The 18,539-nt window shown below is 39.6% G+C and overlaps 1 protein-coding gene across 4 annotated transcripts in view; it reads left to right on the forward strand.

Annotated features, from left to right (window-relative positions):
* LOC124163881 (cell death abnormality protein 1-like) overlaps positions 1–18,539 on the forward strand; it is an 85,510-nt gene that overhangs the window by 31,404 nt on the left and 35,567 nt on the right. For 3 of the 4 annotated variants that reach the window (XM_046540988.1, XM_046540985.1, XM_046540987.1), the window contains 2 exons: positions 2,276–2,422; positions 4,367–4,820. The exons of the other annotated variant lie outside the window; for it this stretch is intronic. In XM_046540988.1, the coding sequence (XP_046396944.1) occupies positions 2,276–2,422; positions 4,367–4,572 (353 nt within the window). In that variant the 3' untranslated portion in view covers positions 4,573–4,820. Of the gene's footprint in view, positions 1–2,275; positions 2,423–4,366; positions 4,821–18,539 lie in introns of those variants that run through there. 4 annotated transcript variants of the gene reach the window in all.

Genomic DNA, 18,539 nt, shown 5'->3' on the forward strand with positions numbered 1-18,539 from the left:
CCGTGAAATAAAGACGAAATTATTATGGTGTGAGAAATAATATCTAGAAGACCATGCTTACGCGGTTTTTTAAAGTGGGGTGAGAATGGAATGTGAGATATTGCGCAATATTGGATTTGCTGAGTTCATGCTCAATGTGCCTGACAGGCACAGAATTGAAAAAAATAAACGTAATTAACTCTTAGCATGGCTTAAGGGGACACCTTTAACGTTAAAGCCACCATTATTAGTGTAGTTGAGCACTTTCATGGTACCTTTCATGTTATGTATATACCCCTTTACATGCCCACACATTGCCCCGGACCGATCCAGCAAGGTACGATTTAAAGTGCTCACTAGGCAATTAAGTATTATTATATGTAATGTATTTTAGCATGTACATTCTATAAGATTAGTGTTTTTATTTTTATATCTTATATGCTTCAATATCGCTATATGGTGTCTTTATTACTACTTAATTATGCTGAATAATCCACCACTGATCTATCGGGATGGATGCGAAAAGTGAAAGGCTACACAAGCGTGTCAAAAAAAGCTAGGTACTGTATGCGTCAAGAGTCTATGCCACCTAGTGACACGAAGAAAATTTTTAAAAACTTGCGCTGTGTCTGTGAGATCCATTGAGCCCGGCGGAAGGCCATTAAGAGTTGAAGGAAAATGAACGCATGGTAGAAAACGGACGAAAGCAACGGTGCTGTTGTGGATGGAAAACTCCAGAGAAAAAGGGAAAAAATGCGGCCTAAAATTCCCAGTCAGGCCATATTTGTACCTTCCAATGTCACGTTTACGGGAGTATTGTTGATACTAGAAAAAAATTTCAGTTGAGACGTTTTCCGTAATTTTCATGTGCAAGTGCAAAATAATTTTTTTAGTGAGTATAAACCAAGACTACAATTATTTTCAAATGAAGCAACGATTATAAATGTATTTCAAGTAAGATCTTTTGTAGCAGGTTGAAAGGTTTAAATATATTCGCAAATAGCTTCTCACGATTTTAATTCGCTCACATACTTAAAGCATTAACCATTGGGAATTATAATCAGATCCACAATTTATAAAAGTAATAAATATTCATTAGTAATTGAATAGCCGCAATACGACAAATGCTCTTACGGTTAATACGGTTTACCATCAGGAACTTACCACAGAAATAAAAGGCAAGACAGAGCGCAGTAATGGATTTATAACCTGTTAAGAGCCTGCGGCGACCACAATCATAGGTGCGCTGCAGGTAAGAAGGTTAGAAACGCTATGGTAGATCAGCCTTGGATAGATTATAATTTCTTAAAAACTTCAGATTCATTTGCTGCATTTTCTTATAACTAACTTACACTTCATCAGGGTGCCACATCAACATAATTTTCCATAATTTCTATTGGTTACGTTTCCGTATACTCAGTCTATGAAAGCTTTCATGTGAGTTATTATAAAGAATTTACCCACAAAAAATACTCTGGTTCCATAATTATACTATTAAACACATGTATCAAAATAAGTTTTTGTTCATGTTCACATCTTAATTTTAACTTTCCAATATCGATGATAGTCAGAGCAATGGATCATTCTTATGCTTGCAGTAAAAGATGAAAAAAAAGCTTTTGCTGTATGTAAAAATATTTACCTTTGACAAGTCTTAAAATTTTATTTAACCTTTTCAAAGATGATCTATCGTGTGTTGAAGAAAGGTTATCACGATGGAGCTTAGAAGGCAGTTCCAAACTGACGTGAATCTCTCCGCTTTTTTTGTCTTTATTTCTAATCTGCTCTACCTTCTGCTTCACCATATATAGTGGATTATTTCAAAAGAAAAATCCTTATTCGACATTGGTTTTTACTCCATCATTGAAGTTTATAGCAATTACTAAAGTCTAAACTTGAGCAGATGAACTATATTGCATCACCTGAAGAATATGCTACGGAGCCAAATTAGTTATTATTTATTGGTTTGCCCTGATCTATTTCTATCATTCTTAAAGAACTGAACTTTAATTTTATTTTATCTTTATCAAATTCTTATACTGAATAAACGTTGTAAATATTGCTATTCACTTCCGAACTTGAGGCGCATTTGATATAATGAAAATTTGACCAAAATTATTGACACAAAATATGCTTTTACTTTCATTATCCCTAAAACGTAATGAATTCAAAACAAATGAAAAAGGCTTTTTATACACAAGGCAGCAATAATGAAAAGAAACCAAATTTTAAAGTCCTTTGGGTGTCTAATGATTATTTAAGTTACGTAACGTTGAATTTTTATTTCTAATTATAGGTGATGCAATAATTGGCAGTGCATGCAACCATAACTTAGGCTGTGAAAAAGTCCCTGGTTTGAAGTGTAATGGAACCGACGACCAAGGGAAATGTACGTGTAACGACGGTTTCCATGCTGACGGCGAGGGAAGGAACTGCGTACAAGGTAATCGCTGATGGAGGTGAAATAGATTTTATTTAATGATAATGCGAACAGCTAATGTGGAATTAAGCAACGCGCTTTATGTTGGAATTAGTTTCTAACAGTAGCTTTTTTTGTATATTATCCCAGGATAAAAGGTGGTATTTTCAGAGGTAATTTTTGTAAATAACTTGATTGAATAATTAGGTTTACCGCCTGACAGCAGATTCCGAATTGGAATAGATTCGCCCTTGAATGCAAAAATGTATCTCAATAATATGTTAACAGTAAATGTAATCATATGTATGCAGGTATCGATAATAAAGGAAATTCTAAAAGTATTGAGGCAATGATCCATTAATAAAGAATAATGGGTTGAAAAAATCAATGACGTAGTTAAAATACCCCATGGAGGAACGGAGGGTATGAAATCCCTTGTGAAAATGGGAGATTTAAAAGCGCTTCAATAATCGATATGGCTTTTAACCCTTCATACTAACTAATATTCACAAATACCCAGCCATTCGATGAATAGGATCGTCCATCATTTTCATTAAATCATTGATTGTGATAGAGTTTTGAAAAAAGTAAAGATAGCAGTACATTTCTGAATCTTGATTCGTTGTCTACTTTTAGATCATATTCTTGATCAGAAAATTTTCGCCTTCGACCATTTTGTAGATAAGTTGATGACGTCATGAAATCATGTCGAGTGGGTCACTTCGGCTCCTCGGTCTCTTGTTTCAAGATAGTGTAGTTCTTTTATAATACCCTTGTGAGCGATTTTAATCATTCTCCGTAACTTAAGACATATCTTCTATTTGCATTTCTATTTACTTCTATTGTTCGCCAGGAAAGAACTAAAATTGTTTAAAAAATGTTGGAAGTACTGAATGTCGAAGAGTTGGAATAATTCACAGCCGCACGCCAATATGCCAATACTGGCCCTTAAATCTAGGTACTTCCGTAAAAGAAATTTACAAGGCAGCATGTGTGTTTAACTTCCCAGTCTCAGCGACTTAATTTCCAATTCATTTCTCATGACCACCACCAGTGGTGAATCCAGGATTGGGACAAGGGGGGGGTGGCTAAGATTACGATTCTATCTATAAATTGGATACCCAAAGTGGAGGGGCAATAAGCCCCACCTAGCTCCCCAATGGGTTGTAACATACCAAAATCTTGTGAAATAGGCCCTAAGTTTAGAGCTAATTTGTCTCAATTCGTTAAAGTAGGTTAGGTAAGGTTATAATTGATCACTTTTGTGCAAAGTGGTAACCGCCAAACACTTCCATTGTATCTAGTAGTAGTTTGTTTCCACCCAATGGGAGGGGAGCACCTCAAAGAATCTAAGCCCCCCCCTTAGCTCCGCCACTGACTACCACAGAAACTTCCAAAGAAAGTGCTTTCAGCTGGTTATTCAAAACAGTAATAGAGAAGGAAGCCGAACTTTCTATTATGGGTTGCCATGTACACGCAATGATGGCGTTTTGAGTTTACTACAGACAAATAGATATAAATGATTTGATATCAATTAAATCGTTTCGTTGCTAGTATCTCAGTGATTGATATGTTGACATCTCTGTACTTCAATTTTATTGAGATATTAGGGGTAGGGGTAAAACAAATCTATATCAGTAATATGTATGAGGAAATTTAAATTCTCATTTTAATCATCATTAATCCTACATTTACCCCAGGATTTTACGAGAATCAAGCGTAAAAACAATCAGTTGCAACTATCAATAAATACAACAAGCCAGTTTTTTATATTGCGAGTCAATAGATAAAATACAATAGGAAAAGAATATCTTCTTATAAGAAGATCTTCGCGTGTTCACAAAAATTCATTTATCCCGCGTTTTTTTTAAGAAACCTCAACTACTCTTTTTAGCCATGCATATGGCGTTTTAACGCCAATTATTGCTCAAACTAATGATTTATATGTTCTTTACGGTTTCGTTTCAGATGTAGGAAGTCCGTGCAACCCTTCTGTCGGATGCTTTGATCCGGCTGCGGAGTGCAAGATGAACCAAATGGGAGATTACACTTGTCAATGTCGAGAAGGATTTGAGGCCGTCGGGAATATCTGCAAGAGGATGGACAGCGGCCTTCACATACGCGTTCACGTTGAGGAAGCAAAAGATATAGACATTGAAATTGATAAATTTTAGAAACACCGACATGTATCCCTACTGGTATTTGTACTCGTTGACGGGCCAAGTCGAACGATTCAGTGATTTCGTCCACCGTTCACTATTCACTTGCGTAGGTGAATCGCGAATGGTCGATTGTCGGTCACTGACTGATCAATCAGGAGCTATATAGATTTCCACCTTCGTTGGTGACTTAATATTCCTGCATGTATTTTATTCTTTCCTATACATATTCTGAATAGAACTCCATAATTAGTCACTAAATCCCGTCAAAGGAAAAAACACCATTGTACGAGGCGTCTTATTTGTATTTGAGAATTTCATTCGCGGTCGATCCTCCTCGGTTCTGAATGACTGGATATCTTTTCATGGTCACGAACGACTCTCACTGACTTCAATGACCGATCACCGAATACACTCGCGAACCTTATTGGTATTGGCGATATTGTGCCGTTCGTCGTAGTGATCCCATTCATCAATCCATCATACAACAATATCTTAATCACGTATGTCGGTCCCTAACGACCGACCCATCTGTAGTGGTATTTTTCTATGAACGGTTAATTTTATTATATTTTCTAAATAACTGTAATTTACCTAATAAAATTAAACAGATATCCAGGGGCGGTCTGAGGTCACTGGAAGATTCGGTGGCCTCCCCCGAAGGTAGACGTAATCCCCTAACTGATGTAATCCCCAACTGATGTAATCCCGCTTCCTCACCTTGTGACCCAACGCAAGTCCGGAGTTTTAGATTGTCTGTGTGATGCAATATCTCAACTTTGTTCCTTTGCCTCCTCCAAACCCCCTCCCCCCAATTTTACCAGCCTCTTTCCTCCCCCCTCCCCCACATTCTTATTTCTGATCTTTTACCCCCCTCCCACTATTTTTGAAGTTATATGCAGCTGTCGGAAATGGAATTTTTTGTTAGCTTCTATTAGCGCCTGATGATGATTATATAAACATTGAAATACGTGTAGTAGTACTCTGTTAATAAAATTATGAAATATACGATATCTCTGTCGTTCATTAGTTGTGTTGTTCCACGATGTCCCTCCACAAAAAGTTGACTTCATTCGTTACCTCCCACCTCCTCCATACGTTTCATCCGTGGCCAACCTCAAATGTTATCCCCATCCTCCTGTACTTCGACGATAATTGTATTGAGACCTTCGAGTCTCATTATGTAGCTCAACAAATTATTCCACTTTATACCTTTCAGGTTACCAGAAAAATACGGGATGGTTTATCGGTCATATGCTGTGATTTAAAATAATATTTTAAATCAAAATTTTCAAATACCTTCAAAATTTATTCATTCATAAACTACTTATGATTACTAGTAGGCGATAGCTCGGTGGTAAAATGGAACTGAAACAAATTTATGCGTAAATAATAGGTAAGAAGAAGAAAAATATACAAACATATGGATGTAATGCTATTATCAAATGGAATGTGAACCAAATCACTCAACTTTTATGCATAATATTTTCCTTCGTAATTTCCAATGCTTCCAAAGGGTGGGTGATTTCCACAGAGATTATAATATTCTTTTTAGCCCATCTTCAGAATTGAACCATTAAAGAATGTTTGGTTCTTTACCAACGTCTAGATAATTATATTTTAGAATATTTTTATCTAATTTTTTAAATTCTATTTTGATTTAAGATTCAAATATTTTTGGTCGTGAAAACATTTACTCAAAGGACTCTTCAAAGAAATGGCTCGTAAACAAAAATACAAACAAAAGGCATCATATTTAAATTGAGATAAGTGAGTAAGTTTACTGCGATACATAAAACTTTATTGGTATTGGCGGTTTTACTTAAAAGATTTGAACAATATTTTTCTTCCATTACGAAACATTATGATGCTTAATTTTTTAACTTTCCCTCATGAATTCCAAGGGATGTCATTCTTGCGAAAAATTTGTGTTCCGAAGAATAATACAAAGTTTGACGTCAGGAGGAAGCGAGGAAGAGATAGAAAGAAATGGCTGGAGTACTCAGCACACCTCTATAGGTGCGATCCAAAGAACGTTACATTCGCTCCAAGACGACATCGGCATCATCAGCCCTGAGGATGTTGGGAAAGTCTCCCAACGAAACGTCGGCCTACACCATGCAGACCCTGACCCGGTTGGAAACCCGAGAAGCTTTCATCCACGCTATTCACCGGGAAAAGCTCAGATTCTTCATTACTCGCCTTTACGGGGAGGAGGCTCATCGCAGCATTCAGAAGTTTGCATCGCTGCGTAGTGAGAAGGCGAAGCTTCTTAGCAGCCTCGCTTTCCTATTGAGATGCCGAGACGAAGACACTATCCCAACCTTTGTCGCAGTGAAGTCACCCATTCGGTCACATGCCGTTGACCGTATCCTCCATCGGACATCCCGTGCACTTCTCCGGGAAAGAATCCACGATAAGAGAAAGGTTCTTGATACCAACGCCAAGAAATTGAAACCCCTTCATCTAAAACTCTCTACAATTCTCTCTCCCTTGGATTGGGAATTCGTAGACCGCATTACATCGGCCACGGCAGAATTGCTCCTCAAGCGAGACACTGAGAGGCAGAAGAAGAAATTCCAACGACTACAAGGGAACCGCACCCGTGGTGTCCCGAAGAATCAATATCGCCTTGTGGTGAATTTGACTGACCACGCCATTGACGACACCACCATGACAGTGCTCTCTAAAGGACTGAACTTCGCACCAGCACCTAGGAATATTCCGCACAAGGAATACATTGGAGCAGTAGAGCAGGCGGTGCGGAAGCTACCAGAGGAGGAAGCAGAAGAAATACGAAATGAAGTGTCAATGGTCCTTTTCAGGGCCATACCTCCAAAATCAAATCTATCGAGGAAGGAGCGGCTGGCCCTCCAAACATTAAGGGACAGCAAGGATATCATGATACTCCCGGCAGATAAAGGCAACGCTACGGTCCTCATGAAAAAAGAAGATTACCACCAAAAGATTCTGGACATTCTGACAGATGACACGTACAGAGTCATGCCTCGTGATCCTACTGACGCCGTCTCCAGGAAGACCATTGAAGTAATCAAAAGATCTGGCATTCCTGAGGAAGAACTAAGGAATCTACGACCGAAGGCACCAGCCCCACCAAGGATATATGGGTTACCAAAGATCCACAAGATTGGAATGCCGCTAAGGCCCATTGTTTCTGCTATTGGAGCCCCAACCTACAACCTGGCTAAATACTTAAGTGGAGTACTTGCACCATTTGTAGGACGTTGTGAACACCATGTGAAGAACTCCAGGGAATTCGTCAAAACCCTACAAGACATCCACGTACAGTCGACGGATATCATGCTGAGCCTAGACGTGGTGTCATTATTTACAAAAGTGCCAATTATTGACACCCTGAATTTGCTGGGAAGAATATTGGACCGCAGAACGGTGGAACTTTTCCGCCACGTCCTAACTTCCAGCTACTTCCTATACAACGGAGACTTCTACGAGCAAACAGATGGAGTGGCTATGGGTTCGCCTCTATCGCCTGTCATTGCTAATTTCTTTATGGAAGACTTTGAAGAACACGCCCTCAACTCGGCTCCACTGCGCCCTAAGTGCTTCTTCAGATATGTCGACGATACTTTCGTGATTTGGCCCCACGGAATGGATACCCTACACTCTTTCGTCGACCACATGAATAGCCGCCACCCCAACATACGGTTCACCATGGAGACTGAAACGAACGGAGAGTTACCCTTCCTGGACATCCTCATCCGCCGCAGGGGAGATGGTACCCTGGGGCACAAGGTATATCGGAAGCCAACTCATACCGATCTATACCTAAATGGGCAAAGTCACCATCATCCATCGCAGAAGAACGCGGTCTTATCCTCATTAATTCATAGGGCCAAAAATATCTCCGACGAAGATAATTTACGAGGGGAATTGAAGCATCTGAAGAAGACATTCATAAACAACGGATACAGCCAATTGCAAGTCCATAGGGCCCTTAAAAGGGCCTTTAGACATGACAAAGGAGACAAACAAAACGAAGAACGGCCTCCAGCATCAAAAGCCATCCTGCCTTACGTCTCCACGGTCTCGGGGAAGATAACAAGGATTCTTGCTAAACACAATATTCATAGCATTCACCTCCCTCCTGGCAAACTCCGGGATCAGTTAGTCCGAGCCAAGGACCCTATTGGTCTCAAGACAGCCGGAATTTACCGCATTCCATGTGAATGTGGTAAAGTGTATATTGGAGAGACGGAGAGGACCATTGAGACGAGGGTGAAGGAGCATCGACGCCACCTCCGACTCGGACAATTGGAAAAATCGGCCATTGCTGAACACTGTGTCCAAGAAAATCACAATATCCACTGGGAAGAAACGGCCCAACTTGGAAGAACGAGAGGCTATTGGGACCGGATAACTAAAGAAGCCGTCGAGATCCGTCTTCACCCCAACAATATCAATAGAGATCGAGGACTGCAACTAAGTAGCGCTTGGAACCTGGCATTAAATAGGACGAGGAAGGAGGAAAAATCCCGGACCAATCAGAGACCACCTAGGTGAAGGAGGAGGGTATATATATCGAAACACCGCGACATCGGCATCATCAGCCCTGAGGATGTTGGGAAAGTCTCCCAACGAAACGTCGGCCTACACCATGCAGACCCTGACCCGGTTGGAAACCCGAGAAGCTTTCATCTTCGCTCCAAGACGCTTCCGACGGCAGCGCTCCAGAGTACCGGTCCACAGGCGCTACGTTTGCTACGCAAATTTATTTTCGGACCGGTCAAGAGCGAAGTCAAAATGGCGGAAATGAACGAGTGCGGGCTACCCAGGGGATCGGGTTGGTGTGGTGGCTAGAGTGCTGCCTTCCCACCGCGTGGGCTCGGGTTCATATCCCGGCGGTGGAAGAGAATTTTCAGAGACTGCCCGATCCCTGCTTGAGTATTGCGTGGAGGACATTTTAAGGGTTTAACTTCGTCCATCGGATGGGACGTTAAGCCGTGGTCTCCTTGGCGCCTTTCGCTAGAGGTAGGCCTATGCCGACGCCGGGTTTCTCTCTCCACTCTTCCTTCCAAACCATTGCCTCTTGGCGCATATGGCCTCAGCTGTCGGTAGCCTCCTCCAAATACCATACTATTCCTTCCCAATTCTTCCTTAGCTATTTCATACCAGTCCTTTAGGCAAACCGTAATAATGAGAACGAGGAAATGGTGTTAATTGGAAATTGACGCGATTATGGTTATAAAATATTAATGACTATGGTCGATTATTATAATGAATTTTATTTGCCAATATCGTAGTTCCACAAAGTAAAGCCACAAACTTTGAACTGCTTTTCTCACACCAACCCCCGTATATCACTTCAAAATAAAACCAATTAACCAAGTAAAATCCATGATAAAAAGAAGAACACAATGGTAATTTCCACACTTTTAATATTACAACTCAGCACCGACCATGGTTTCAACACGTAAGTGTCATTATCAAGGTGAAAATTTCAGTACAATCTCGGTATATATACCCAGGCCACGGTAGGAGGTGAGGACACATGGAATTGGTGTGGGAGAGTGGGAGGGGAAACGGTTTTTGGTGAACAAGTGAGTGAAGGACGAAAACATACATCGAGTGGATCGGAGTGAAGGTCAGGATTTTGACATCATGGGAATGCTTAACAAAGGCGAGTCCTTACAAAATTACAAACGATTTTATACGTAACCAAGTAAAGTAAAAAGAAAGGTACTCCACAGTTTACTCACTTGTGACTTATTCACTTATTATTGCTAACGACTATTATAAAGCATTTATCCGTTCCAATCCGTATTTGTATATCCTACATTTCTTCAGATTTTAATATGGGGCATGAGTTGATGTATCGAAGAATGTTCTTATAATCCGTTCTTATGCTACATGCCCATTTTAATAATTTTGTTTGTTGCCTCATGAACATAAAGGATGCTTCCAGAGACATTTGAGTTTCTTTGGTGGACATAGGAGAATGTTTACGGATAGATAGTGTTAGATATATATTTATTTAAAACACAATTACATTTATATCCTATCTGTGTGCGCATTTTCCGATATTTCCAGAGTCATCTTTATGGAAAAAGGCATCCAGATTAGGCATCCAAGATCTGCAACGTGAGTAATCTCTCCATTACCTCAGTGCATTCCCTTCGAATTTCCGCCAAAAAATGACTCGCTCCTTCCCCGACCCAAGTTTTCACAGAAGCGTCTGGAGCGAGACGGGAAGAGGGTGTATGACGTTTGCCATGACGTCACAGCTCAACCTTTAGAAACTCGGATAACTTTCTTCGCCAGCGACGCGAGGGGCGACTTTTGTAAACCAATTTAAATGCGCGGTACGCGACCACAAATTTAGAGGCATACTTGAGGATCCCGTTCTGTAATATTCGTGAGCGTTCCGTAGCCAATAACGGATCGCTTGGGAGGTCGTTGGAGTCGCTCCGGAGCAGTGGTGGCGTTCTTTGGACCGCAACCGTAGACTCACGATAGAGGAGATAAGGTGTCGCCATCTCGGGGGGCAGATGGAACTTAACTTCGAAATTTACGACGCAATAATGGCAACAATCGCGAGATGGCGTACGTTGCGCTCATAGTTTCCCCAAGACAACTCGCGACAAGAATTAAAGATTGGTCCCAATTCGCCACTTGGCTTTTCCAATCCCAGGATTTGGGCAGAGTTCCATCTTGGAAGGATGTCTCAATTCGTTAGGCAGCATGAGGGAGGGAATTTGGGCAGTCACCTTGGCCACCAGATTTGGGCATCTACGAGAGCACCCTTTTACCATGATTCAAAGCTTGGAAAGTGTCTTCAGGATACTGACGGGATACTGTCATAGGAGGGGCAAAATGGCTGACAATGAGGATATTTTTTTAAGTGGTGTTGATATTTTTAGCCCTATTAAATGCTTAGTAATTTTTGTTCCGTTTATAATAATGAAATATGGTTACAGAGCGAGTAGAAATGAAGGAGAAATTCGTTAAAACTCGAAAAGAGAATGCGGCGTTACTCCACAGAAGCCGAAATTCGAAGCATACAAATAGACAAAAATAAAATGCTACGGTTATAATATGGATGGAACTAAAAATTGCCTTAACCTGATTAATGTATGTCAAATATAATATGACAAAATAAATTGGCTAAAAATCTAAATTGAAAACCTTAAAACGATTCAAAAAATAACTACAAATCTGGATAGTAAATTTCTAAAATATGAAGAAATTTAAAAAGTGTAAAATGGGTAAGAAGGCGATTGAAATACTATCAAGTACAGAAAAAGTTATGTACACTAAACTTTCGACACAAAATGAGCTACTACCTTTTTAGGTAACAATATTGAACTAAATCTACGATCTAATACTGCCTTAAATATAACTTATCGAAAAGGCGTCGAAAATATCCAGTATAAATCATCTACATCTACATAATACCCTGCTAGCCACCTCTAGGGTGTTTGGCAGGGGGTGACCAATCAACAGCATGCAGCATGAATTGGACTCCCACATGCACACCACACCGTCCAAAAATGTCACGTATACTAACAAATTAACTACTATATGCCATTAGAGATAATAATAAAATTGAGAAACATGCAATAAGTTTTACATACGTTATTAGGCTACACTACAAGTCATGCAATCTACCTATGAGTTCCATCGCTGCCGTTATAATCTCTTATTGATCGTGGAAAAAATGACATTCGGAATCTGTCTGTTCCACAATCTATCTCTCTCATTTTATTTATATGATCTGATCTTTCGTAGTATGTTGGCGTCCGTAAGATATGGTTAACTTCGTTAGAAAAACTACTGCTCTTCAATTTATCTAAAAGGTTAAGCCTATTTTTCAATCTACGGTCAGACAGAGATTCCCATCCGAGTTGATCTAAGAGGTAGGTTACACTAACAAGACTATCGTAACGACCTTTCACATACCTGGCAGCTCATCTTTGCACGCGTTCTACCTCTGTTATTAAGCATTTTTCATGAGGGTCCCGAACACTGGCAGCGTATTCCAAATGTGGTCTAACGAGGGAAAAGTAGCTAATTTCTCTCACTTTGTCGTCACACTTTCCTAATATTCTTTTAACAAAACCCATTTTACGATTAGCTTGACCGGTTATTTCTCGTATATATTTATTCCACGATAGAGCATTATTGAGTCTAACTCCTAGATATTTCACGGATTCAACAGTCTCTGATTGGGTACCCCGAATTATGTGACCTCCACCCAACTATTAGTTCTTACTCACTTTTCTCTATATTTATGAATCAAATTTCATATATATCTTGTTTGATTATACTCAAAACGCCGTTATATCGAAATTTATTAATGTAACTTTTTTCTTCATAATATTCGCCATTTTCCTTCTTCTGCAAAGTGCCCCTTAAAATGTCTTCGACTTTAATTGACACATAGTTTTGTCAGTTATCTATCTACACCTAACTTTTTGCATGCAGGGTGGAATGGTTGTGCCAGGATACGTTAGTGAGAGTCGTCTTATGAGCAAAATTAATGGGAATAGCGAAATGTGCAAGGGAATAGAGGAGCAGCTTGCACGTCTGAACCTGAGTCACAGTATTGTATCTACCGCCGCGCGCCATGGACGCTATCACAGGCACATGCTGGTTTCCAACAGTCAAAATTAAGTATTTTTGTTCGATTTCTTTTGATAATATTTGTTACATGAATATAGTTAGTTGTTGAGAATTATTCCATAGTATAAGATAACCATTATTGGTTTAATATTTGCGATTACTATTTTAGGAAGTTATTTTGTATCGACATGGCGTTTGTTTTTTTTCGGATGAGTGCTATGGGTACGGTTGTAACACAAGTAAAAGTTTTTTGTTATAGATGCCCAGTATATGCATGAGAAAGACTAATAGAGGATCGTTTGGCATATTGCACTATGAATACGGTTACGAAGAAGTGAAAAGAAGGACTTCCTAGCGGAAAGCACAGAGTTAAAGGGTTAATCGCATGTCCTCGCTAAGATATGTTCGTTAAAATAAGCCCTGGTGCGGGCGAAAATGAAAACATTATCAGCACGGGGTTTGTCGCTCTGAAAAAAGAGTTTTCGCCTTTCAGCAGAACAGCAGCAGCAATCAAATACTTAACACGTAGCGCGGGCATTAATTTTGGACTTTATACTGATGGACTTTATATTTTCATGGAATTCTTTTTAACTGGATATGTTTACTCAACTTCTCAACCAATTGTTCACGAAGACTGATGTATTAAGTACAGAGTTTATGTGAAGACTGACATAATAATTTTAGATGCTTAACTGCCTTATTATTTGTAAATTACTGAAGAGTTCCAAGATTTTATTTCTTTTGTTAATAAGTTGCAATGATTCCAGAAAGAAGATTTAGCTGTATTATGTCAAATATTTCTTGCAATTAAAATGATTTCAGACCATTTAAAAGTATTTTGGAAACCTGTTACAACCGCCCTTTGGGTGTGGTCGGTTGTGACACTTATCATTTTTTTATAACTTGCTCCTATGAGCTAACAAATGTGTCAATGGAGACAAGTTACATTAAGGAAAACTCCTTGTTTATCTAAATAGCCTATTTACAGAACTAAGTGCGATCGAATGAAAATTGTCAAACCGTAACCAGTCTCCCGGAAAATATATTACTGTCGAGCACACAAATTGATGGTTACCCCAACACAAGGTTTTTTTCGGGGTGCCTACCAGCAAAATACCCATGTTAATCAATTTTGTGCTTTAATGATTAATTTAATGCTAATTATTTTTAAATAATGCTTAATTTAATAAGTACCATTATTTCAACTTAAAATGCAGACCATTCAGGGACGCGGCTAGCGACTAATACATGGCAATTAAAATGTGAAAACACATTTAGTATCCAAGTAGAGACACTTCTATTGTGACATTCGTGGACAAAATATTCGATTTTGCAAGTGAGAGGCTTGCTTGCCCCCTTATTCATTTCAATTTTTCATGTTTTCTTTCATCATTTTAACTGGCGATCTCTTAATAATATCCTGGAAGCCCCTGGTCCAGGTACATCAGACCCTGTGTTTCTGAGATGATTTGCATACCAATAAGGCGACTCGGAAATAAATAAATTCCACTAACCCCAAAAACAACGACCCAAACTATTTCCGCCCTGAAAATTTTCTGCTAGTGATTTTGAAAATATTTAGGTACTTTGCTTCCACGGGCGTCTTTAATAATCCTGTGAAATATTTTGGTGAGACATCAGCTTGTTCCTTCAGAATGAACAGTGGCCATATAGCCACACTGGGTGGTACCAAGGTCAGAATCTACGAGTGATTTAATTTCTAAGAGTGACCTGGATAGAAATGATGAACCTTCAGAGCAGTGGCGTAGCTAGAAATATGCTTAGGGGGGGATGGGATGGCCCGGGGTGGGAGCAACCGACCCCTACGTAACGGGGGGACGTGTTTGGTAAAATTTCTGAAAAATGACATGCCTGGAAATACGTTTTACATCATTTTGGCTCTAAAATATTTAACTTTCAGCAAATGCAGTTACTATATGTCAAAACGAGATAATAATTTTAATTTCTTTATTTCTCTGCGGCTTTGGGGTGGGAGTATCTTTCCCCTCACCCACACCCAGGGTTACGCCATTGCTTCGGAGCAGGCATATTTTTGATCCAAGGAAATTTAAATAATGTATGCTATGCCATTTCCTATATAATTTGGTGATATTCAGTATGTGGGCTTATTTCGACCGTCTTCACAAATAAACTAATAAGCGGAAGCTATTGCAATCTTCAGCAAAATATTTGTTACAATTCGGCAGCAAAAATATGAGCGGGTTTCCTGTATCGTGTAATTGAGAAATAGAAGTAAGGACATTTGCATCGTAGCTAGCCTAGTATGCTTGCGGAGGTAACTCTAAAAAAATGGTTAAAATACATATTTACACTTGGTAAGAATACTAATCGGAGAATTTGCACAAAAGTGGTTTGACTAAGGCATTTCTGTTGTTCATGTGACATTGACTCAGATACTCGTGGCTGAAATTTCTGACAATTACCGGTACGATGCAAAACTTTCGTGAAAAATGAAATCAATGGCATACCAACAAATAGAAACAAACCAGCATAGTTTGATCATTCAAAAAATAAACTAAAAGTTTATCTATTGGCATTAGTCTTATTATAAAAACGATTTACATGAAACACTTTTGCATGCTTAAACTATGCATTCAATGCAATGGCGGATGCATATAGGGTGCCAGCGCCCCCCAGGCGGGGTCCCCCTTCATTGCAGAACCACAATTGTGGCTTTTTCATATCATATCACACTGTGGTCCGTTCACGTAAAATTACGTGTTTCCTCATCCAGCGGTAATGGTCTGGTCACGTATTTTTACGTGCTTTTGTTACATGATTTGTCACTCCCCTCTACGGAATTATTTTCCACTGTTTGACCAAGTTATTGTTCTTGTATAGAATAAGTAAAAAAAAACATATGCATTAAAAATATATGTTCATTATAAAAACGTGTATATGTTTATGCCAAAAAATGCCTAAGTTCTCAAGTTGTGTGAGTTTAATGGTATACTTGTAGCTTCTGGGTAGAAATTTAAACAATGGCCGGCCTCCGGGGCTAGTCAAATGCAAAGGGCAACGGACCAAGAAGTGATAAGATGGCATTGTCTGAATTAGTTCTGGGGATAAGCTGATCCCGTGTGCCAATTCCCCTGGCGATGGGGTAGCTCGCGGGTAGACGCATGAAGCTTCGGACTACGCTGTCCGAAGCTTCCCAATATTAATAATTGGGAAGTGAGAGAAGATGTTAGTATCAGCGACCACCGCCTCATCGCATTCTATGTCAGAGGTCCATTGAGAAACACCGAAGATGATACCAGAAGACGATTCAACCTGGGCGCAGCTAACTGGAAACTTTTCCAGGAAAACTTCGCCACCGAGAGCTGGTGGCGCTCCGAAAAACTCCTCTGGCAACCAACAACTACCAATGTAGATAATCGAATCCAACAACTAATAACGGACTACTGGAATGCTGCCTCAACTTCAATCCCCCTTACTAATATTAAAAAGAGCACAGTTAAATGGTGGAATCTGAAACTACAATACTTAAAAACGAAGTGTAGAGGACAAAGAAAGGCATTTCAAAGGTGTAAGAATGAATATCGAGCAGAATTAAAACGAATTTACTATGATTCTGTCGCTAAATATAAGGATGAAATCAAAAAAAGTAAAGAGAAAAGTTGGCGAAACTTTGTTAAAAACGACTTGGAACAAAATCCTTGGGGATTTGTATACAAACTTGCAAGTAACAAATTAAGGATTCCAACGACATATGTATCACATATGAATCCAGACGGTGAAATGGAAAATTTGAATAACACTTTAAATAAAATACTAGAAACGCTCATTCCTAATGATTTAGTAAGCAACGAGACTGAAGCTCAAATAGAAATCCGCCGACTGGCGAAAGAAAACGGAGATTCGGATAGTGTAGAAATTAATGAAACAGATACAGCCACTGCAATTTATGGAATCAAAAAGAAGAAAGCACCGGGAATTGACGAACTTCCCGGAGAGATGATTCTACATTCCGAATCAATAGTTACACCACTCCTCACACGCATCTTTCAAGATTGTCTACGTCTCGGCTATTTCCCGACCTGCTGGAAGACTGGACTCCTCTGCACGATACTGAAATCCTCGGATAAGGACCCTGCAGACCCTAAAGCTTATCGGCCGCTTACCCTGCTCCCTGAATTAGGAAAAGTCTTCGAAAGAGTGATCAAATCAAAGATAGAAGAGCGGATTCCTGAAGAGGATCTTTACAATCCAAACCTATTCGGATTTAGAAAGGGGAAAAGCACCATTGATGCCGCACGAAAGCTACAATTAGAAATAAATAATTACCCAGGTAAATACGTCGTAGTCATATTTGTAGACTTTGCTGCTGCTTTTGACTCGGTTTGGTGGCCAAATTGTATTCTTCAACTGAAACGAATGAAAGTTCCAAGAAACTTAATCGGATTAATGAGGAGTTACTTCTCAAACCGCACCACGGTGCTAAGAAGTAAACACGCAGAAGTAAGCAAAACCGTTACCAAGGGGGCACCGCAGGGATCGATCCTGGGACCACTGATCTGGAACATAACCATGAACGAACTCCTGCAGATGGACCTACCGGATGGCTGCACTATTACAGCATACGCTGATGACTTGGCGGTGGTAGTGCCTGCTAACTCAAGAAGAGAACTAGAAAATAAAGCAAATGCATGCTTGGCAACCATAAACGCCTGGAGTTCCAAAGTAAAATTACAGATTTCCACTGCAAAAACTAAATACGTTTGCTTTGGCAACACCCGACTGTCTAGGAATCCAACTATAAAGTTAGAAGGGAAAAACATTCAACGAGTAAGCTCGTTTAAATATTTAGGAATATGGTTTGATGAGCGTATGACTTTTCAGACGCACGTTAATAATATGACAGCAAAGGTTAAAACCATTTTCTATGCGTTACATAGATTTTGCAAAATTAATTACAACATTAATCACTCACATCTCATAACAATTTATTCTACAGTGGCATTACCTGTTCTAGCCTACGGTTGTGAAATATGGGGTGAAAAGCTAACTCAATCCCGCATTGTAAGGAAGCTTAATGAAGCTCAGCGAGCTTGCCTTCTAAGCATTGCCCGAGGATACAGCACCATGAGTGTCGACGCACTAACAGTGATCACTGGTATAATTCCGATAGCCCTAGCAGTGGCAAAAAGGAAAGCAAATTCCGAACTAAAACGCTTCGGAGCCACGAAATTCCTAAACACTGACATTAGCATAGAGCAACCTAGGTATGAATTAAAAAGGAGGATAAATCAACTAGTAATCACCGAATGGCAGAAGAACTGGGATTCGAGCGAAAAAGGACGGCAAACGTACAAATTCTTCCCCAGCATCATGGAGCGCCAAAAAATGAACATAACAGC

This window comes from Ischnura elegans, chromosome 8 (assembly GCF_921293095.1).
Source record: "Ischnura elegans chromosome 8, ioIscEleg1.1, whole genome shotgun sequence".
In the NCBI taxonomy this organism is placed as follows: Eukaryota; Metazoa; Arthropoda; class Insecta; order Odonata; family Coenagrionidae; genus Ischnura; species Ischnura elegans.